The 7,611-nt window shown below is 32.0% G+C and overlaps 1 protein-coding gene across 1 annotated transcript; it reads left to right on the top strand.

Moving 5' to 3' along the window:
• The first annotated feature begins 3,856 nt into the window (after positions 1 to 3,856).
• On the top strand, positions 3,857 to 7,174 carry LOC132299863 (small ribosomal subunit protein eS1). Its single transcript, XM_059796732.1, has 7 exons — positions 3,857 to 3,956; positions 4,049 to 4,096; positions 4,220 to 4,325; positions 5,869 to 6,006; positions 6,133 to 6,318; positions 6,437 to 6,637; positions 6,841 to 7,174. The coding sequence occupies exons 1-7, from the start codon at positions 3,946 to 3,948 to the stop codon at positions 6,931 to 6,933; spliced, it is 783 nt and encodes a 260-aa protein (XP_059652715.1). The 5' UTR covers positions 3,857 to 3,945; the 3' UTR covers positions 6,934 to 7,174.
• The last annotated feature ends 437 nt before the right edge of the window (positions 7,175 to 7,611 follow it).

Here is a 7,611-nt window from a genome sequence, read left to right as displayed (position 1 = left end):
TGATTTTTTGAAATAAAAATAAATGATATTTCTCTCCACCTTATTTAACCTCTATTGTATTATATACAAACAATGGCCTTGCCGGGACGTATAATGGAATTCTGTTCAAAGTGGATGTTCTACGTGCCCGAGTAATTATATTCTAACCGATTATCCAAATTGATAGTCCCTTCAATGTGGTGAATGGGATCTACACTTGAATTTATTTACTGCATCAAATGGAAAAAATAGGTGGTTTTTAGGATTTTTCTCAACTGAGGCCCATCTGAGTCTGACTGATGACTCAGTATTTTGGAATATGACTTTATAATCCAAATTCTCTTTTTTCTATTGCTCTTTTCCTTTCCTTTGAGGTGTAACAGACTGCAGATCACAGGGTAAACTTAAAAGCTAGACCATGTTACAGCTGACTTTAAGAAAGTTAAATATAATTAATTTATAGTGACATTAAAGTAACCAAAAAAAAAAAAAAAAAAATTGGACAACCATCAATCTTAAAACTTAGTTGCTCAATAATGACTATTCGAAAATAATTTTGTCTAATACAATACTTGTAAAAAAAAAAAAAAAAAATGGGTAAATTAATTTATTGGACCATCTTTTGCTTCATAGTAAAAGCTACTCCAATAATCTCTGTGGAAACTGACATTTATTCTTCTCCCACTCTTCTCCCAAGTAGGTAGGATGGCAGGGGGAATGGACACTTTTTGTTTGGTTAAATGAAATTGGGATTAAAATCTTCTCGTGTGTTAAAGTCTATTGTCTCGGTCAGTGAGGAAAATTAGTGATACACTGACATTTGGTATTGCATCCCAACATTTTTCGAACATGCTCGTCACCGGCTGGGATAGATACTGTAACACAAGCGGATTTTGTTTTCGACCAATATATCCTAATTATACAAACTAATGCAAAGTGGGCTTTATGCAATTGCTTAATTTAGTAAATAATTGTAGGGAAAAAATGGTCTTCCATATTCATGGAATGGTTTTTATTTCGTTCCCTCCTCTCTTCCGCCAATTTTGAAGGAACGAAAAAACATTGGCGAGGAAAAGGATGGAAGCTGTTTCTATCCTTTTAGGTCCACGATGATATAGTGGTATGTATATATATATATATTATAATTAATATAGTGGTATGTATTATTTGAATATATTATAATTGATGATTCAATTTTGGAATGTGAAGAGGTATTACTGGACTACAGCCTTTAGTATTTTATTTATTATTTTGTACCTTTTGATTTATGATGAATGTTTTTAGTTTTGTACGTATTGGTTTATGATGAGTTTTTTTTAGTAAAGATCAATTTTATTTTCGTTGGGGAATTATTTTATTTAAGTTTTAGATTTTTACCCGTTTGCAATGCTCGTGCACATAAATTACAAATTCAATATGAATGTTTGTTGCTTACCATAGTTAGTAAAATATGGTAGGAAAATACTATTTTATTTTGCTTTTCTTGTTTGAAAACCAATGAAAAAATCGGCATAAGAAATAAAAATAGAAAAATACGAATAATGTTCAAGTATAATATATATTTTTTGTATTAAAAATTCAATCACACATATACCATTTTTTTTTCTCTTACACTAGAAATAACAAAGAATATTCTTGAGAATTGTAGAATTCTATAACATTCTAAAGTTTATAGAAATTAATAAATGGGGGAAGATTCAAGAATAGTATAAAATTTATAAATATGTATATATATATTTAGGTAAATAGTTCTAGTAACTGAATCTTAACCATACAATCTAATGCATCTTAAACGCACATCAATGTATATATAGGTATTAAAGAGTGTGAGAGATTTCACGGGTGGGTAAGATGTGTAAATTTGTACCTGAATAATTCAATATATATATATATATATAATCCATCATATATGCGTAACTGAAACTCATGACATATATATATATATATATATATATAATCCATCCTATCCAAAAATAAAATAAATATCCAGTCATCATTCAGTTGAAGTTAGTGTAGGACTGTCAATGATAAATTCATCGTCAAATGTTGCAGTGGTTTCAAGCACTTGAACGTTGGAGTTATGACCAAGTAAAAGAATTAATTACACGACGTCTTCTATGGTTTGCAGTGGTTTCAAGCACTTGAACGTTGGAGTTATGACCAAGTAAAAGAATTAATTACACGACGTCTTCTATGGTTTGTTATAATTAAAGGGACTTTTCTTCTGATTTGAGAAATTACTCCGAGTTTGAAGTCCTATTTTCTATTTTTTTTTTTTCCTAACAAAAGTAATTTTGAATTCATATTAAACTTTTATTACTCACTCTCTATAATCGATTGTACAACAGTAACTATGCATATGGAAGAACATTACAAAAATTGGCCTTAAAAAAAAAAAAAAAAAATTCAACAATACAAAAATTAATACAAGAGTCGTTGTTTCATAATTTCCAGTAATGAAAAAAGACTGGAATAAATTGGGAAAAAATTTGGATGATAAAACTATTGGAATAATACAATTGTCAATTATTTCGAACATATTTACGTACTAGTTTGACAATGTATAGTATAAGAAGCAAAATCTATTCCAAAGCTTTCTTTTCTAAAGTTGGTACATACAATTTTTACGTGCACGAACCCTCTCATCTTCAGCTTGGCTAGAGGACCGTGGGTAATTTCAAAGTTCTTTTCTTTTTCTTTCAGTTTAAGTCATTGAACGTGTCAATTATATAAATTATGGAATAACTGCTAAGGTAGTTTAGCGGCAAGGCCTGTATTGTTTGGGACCTCTTGCTAAGCACGGACCTAGCATAGGACCAGTGGGGTGGATGTTCCTATTGAATTTTTTATATTTCTATTGAATTCTTTTTTATATATATTTTATAATTTAAATTTTTGAAAATTTATGAAAATGCCTCCATTAAAATTACAATTTGCCCTATTGAATTATTATTTTTTTTTTGCATTTTATACTTTTAAAAAATTTATGAAGAAAACCTCATTGAAATTACAAAAAATGAACCCACTATATAAGTTTACCCCACAAATTAAAAGGCCGCGACCCCCTCACAAAATTTTATGGGTCCGTCACTGCCTTTGGCCCTTGTAGGAAAAAAAAATAAAAAATTTCCACTAAGCTCCTTATCCCAAATAAATCCAATAAATTTTTTTATAAACCAATAACTCTTACTTTTAAATTTATTTTCCATTTAAGCTCTAAATCACTCAACTTTTCATTCATACACTTATCAAATTAAATTTAAAATTATATAATTATAATTTAAATACTATTTAAACATGTCTAAAAATTTTATATTTGCAATTGAATCTCTTTTATTTTTATATTTTCAATTTCAAAATATTTACTCTATTTTTCAAAAGGATATATTTTATTCAAATTGTTTCAATAAAAAAATTATAATGTTTTATTTACTTCTTTTAGTAGGATTATATTTCTGTATATAGAAATGATTGTCATAAAATCTACAAAAGATTTTTGCTATTGAATATAAATTCAATAATTAAATAAAACATAGGGAAAAAAGTATTAGTGTATTACGTATCAATTTTAATATAAATTGAAATTGTAAAATTTTACTTTTATTTAGTAAGGGTATAAATAAAAAATTAAGTGGTGCATGAATTAAATGAAAAAGAATTTTAAAAGTAGAACTTATTAGTCCTATGAAAAAATCATGGGAGTTATTTGTTTTTTAGAGAAAAATGTAAGACTTATTAAAATGGTAATTTATTATTATTATTATTATTTTTATATATATTTTTTGGAAGGTCGTATTGGTCATTTACTACTAGGCATTTTCGAATTAGAATAGGTCATATTGGTCATTTCGTTCCAGGCATATGTTGCGCATCTAACTATATATATGCAACTAGGGTTTTTATCGCCCCCACTGTCGAGAGCTCTGCTTCTGAAGGAAACCGTCAGCAGCCTCTTCACCAGCAACAATGGCCGTAGGGTATTTTTCTTCTCTCTCTACATTCTCTATATACTCTCTCTCTCTACAGCTTAATCGATAATCGTATCCTTTGCTTTTCCTGTTTTTCGCAGAAAAAATAAGCGGATTTCAAAGGGGAAGAAGGGTGGAAAGAAGAAGGCGTGAGTGACTTTCAAACCCTAATTTTAGTTCTTATATATACACATATATGTATTATATCTTCGTATTGTATAGACATATACACATCATATGATTCGAGTGGTTAAGATTTGATATTGTTGCAGGGCTGATCCGTTTGCCAAGAAGGATTGGTATGACATCAAGGCACCTTCACTCTTCAATATCAGAAATGTTGGCAAAACCCTAGTTAGTAGAACTCAGGGGACTAAGGTTTGTCTCTGCTTCTCTCTCTAATTGTAGTTTTCTGTGTCTTGCTGCTATAATTTGATGGTTTTTTGCGTAATGATTACTACCTATAGATCGATTACCCAGATTCATGCGATGGTATAATGGATCTGTTTCAATTGATTGTAATTTGTATAGTTGAATGGTCAGATTATATATAGACAATATTCTGTGTTGTTGAGTGGTTGGATTATTTACAAGTGCTATTGTTTTTGCATTTTTGCCATGGGTTATTGCTGAGAATTCAGGTATCAAAATTGTTAAGTTTTCACTTCGAGAGGCACGTATCACTAGTTTCTTTGAAGGATTTAGCTAGCTGCTAGTAAATGAGCGTTCAAGCTCTGCTTTTGGTTTCGGTTAGCTGTTATGCTGATTTGGATTGAAAGCCTGTAGCCGCTTTGAGCACACTTGATGTCTAATTCTGCTAGCTTCACTAAATTGAAGAACAATCAAAATTTGGCCTCCAGTGTAGAGGAATTTATATTGTGTTTAGTTGCTGTAAGAATGCATGAAAATGGAAGGAAAATGATATGTTGAATTCAAAATGCTTTGTAAGCCTAGCGTAGAAAAGTTAAACCTCCATGAGCATGATGGCTTTATTTGGCTTTGAGGCAAGTTTGTTGTTATTTGTTGTTAAGTATGGCATGAACTGTAAGAAAAAACTTCATCCTTTTATTTTTTTCACTATTATTGGTCTCCTTTGCGAGTAAATTGCTCTACTTTAGGAGTGCTTATGAGAACAAAGGAATGGAATTTGTTTTGGGTAGTAGGAGAAAATAGGAACCAGAATGGAGGATTGGTTAAGAGTTGTATTTTACAGAAGATGAATTTTGATCTAGAACCTGTATTATATCTTTTATTCACCCTGATTTATTGATGAATAAAGCATTAATTGGTTTTCATGCCCTGTACAATACTATAATGATTTTTTTTAACTGAAAAGTTCTTATTATGTGCATTTGAACCGTGTGATGTCTCACAAAGTCCACAACAGGACATGATATCAATTTTTTTGTCTATTGAGATTTGAGTCGGAACATTTTTTATTATTTATTTTTCAACCCGTGGATCGTATTATTTTGAATGACTTGTTTTTTATATTGTACCATCCACACTAATGGTTGTACATTGTACCAAATATATTATATGAGATTGCTGTATACAGTGTTTGATATGACCTTTTGTACTTCCTATTTTGGATAGACGCCACTTTTTTGATTTCATGTGTTAATTGTATAGTTGTTGTTCCTCCTTAGTTGAGATTGAACTCTTCGAGTATTGATTGTTTCTTGCAATTGTATAACCACATTATTCATAGTACATTTTTTATCTTCCATGGACCATGTTTTTTTTATGATCTTTGCTACATCTGTTATATGGTGAGAAAGGGATATTTTGTTGATATGCAGTTGTGTGTTTAATCATGACAAGTGGATGGTGATTTCTGTAGTATCACTTATTGATATGTAATTATGACGCAATTACCATGAAACTAGGTGTTCGTAACTCTCTGATCATGATCTTGCAGATTGCTTCTGAAGGACTCAAACATCGTGTTTTTGAGGTTAGTCTTGCTGATCTTCAGAAGGATGAGGATCAGGCCTATAGGAAGATCCGACTGAGGGCAGAGGATGTGCAGGGGAAGAATGTGCTCACAAACTTCTGGGTATGATGGACATTTTAATCAATCTTTTTAAAGGAACTTTAAGAGATCAAATAAAGCTTTTTTTGGCCAATAATGCATTAATTAAATGTAAATTTGAAACTAAGATTTGTCACGGGATAATTTCAGGGAATGGATTTTACTACAGACAAGTTGAGGTCCCTTGCTCGCAAGTGGCAGACATTGATTGAGGCTCATGTGGATGTGAAGACAACAGACAACTACACCCTTAGGATGTTCTGCATTGCATTCACAAAGAAGCGTCAGAATCAGCAGAAGCGAACTTGTTATGCTCAGTCCAGCCAGATCCGTCAGGTTTGGTTAAAATATCTTCTCTTGTGGTCACTTTGTTGTTTTATTATGTTGGTTGCAAAATTTAAGTTAAAGTTGTTTTTTATTTTCTTACTTTTGAATTTGTTCCCTTTTTTGTTAGATTCGCCGTAAGATGGTAGAGATTATGAGAAACCAGGCAAGCTCCTGCGATCTGAAGGAGTTGGTGGCGAAGTTCATCCCAGAGTCGATCGGAAGAGAGATTGAGAAGTCAACTTCAAGCATCTTTCCATTGCAGAATGTTTTCATTCGAAAAGTCAAGATCCTGAAGGCTCCTAAATTTGATCTTGGCAAGTTGATGGAGGCAAGTTTCTCGCCCTTTTTAACTAACATTTTCTCACTTGTATTAGGACTAAGAAAACCACATTAAATCTGTTATTTTCACACTACGTATAATTACTTTTGAAGTATCATATAATTTGTTGAAGGTGGAACTTGGTAAGTGTATTTTTGTTTTGATAATGCTAGATGATGTCTCAACTTGTTTTTTCTTTTTACTTTGTGTAGGTTCACGGTGACTATTCGGAAGATGTTGGTGTGAAGGTGGACAGACCAGTTGAGGAAACACCGGTAGAGGAGACTCCTCTTGTTGGAGCTTGAAAAGATAGATTTGCTTTATCAGTTCAAGACCACATGCATTAATCTTTAGACTTTTGAGTTTGGATGATCTGATTAGAAGTTCATCTAGATAAGACATTGCTTTCTTGAGGACGTGTTCAGGACAATGACCTCTATAAATTTTGAATGTTGTTTTATGCTTTAATTCGGTATATCTGTGTTTTCGTCGACTCCATTTATGTTCTCTTTTTTAATGATCATTATGAATTATTTGGCTAGTAAAGTTGTCCTATCATTTGTTTTCTTGGCGAACGTTTCACCATGAATTGTCATTTATTAGACTAGAATTGAGTCGAGTAGGACTTGAAGATTGCTTTGTTAGAAAAATCACACAGTAGAGACTATGAATATGAACCTGGATCCTCTCCTGTGCTGGGAGGGGAGAAATCACCTCATATGAGGTGGTGATTGACGCTATTTATATGGAATGATCCACCATTGCTGTCTTCATAGAGTGTAGAACTCGAGTCACACTGGTCATCCTATTGGTGACGAGATAGTCCCATATGACTTGTACTCCGAGGACTTGCACGCCTCCTTGAGTCTTTCGCTACTGCTTTGAGTTTTTCGTGACTCACTACACTGCACTACACTTACCTGTGCACAAGAAGACCATGTTTGCTATCTGAAACCTGTCTTCTCAAAAGCTAAGTTTAACAT

This window comes from Cornus florida, unplaced genomic scaffold, assembly GCF_030987335.1.
Source record: "Cornus florida cultivar Cherokee Brave unplaced genomic scaffold, ASM3098733v1 CherokeeBrave_3.0.0_Hap2_Chr03, whole genome shotgun sequence".
Taxonomy (NCBI): domain Eukaryota; kingdom Viridiplantae; phylum Streptophyta; class Magnoliopsida; order Cornales; family Cornaceae; genus Cornus; species Cornus florida.
Note: the sequence above shows the minus strand (reverse complement) of the source record. Positions and strands in the feature narration are given on the sequence as shown.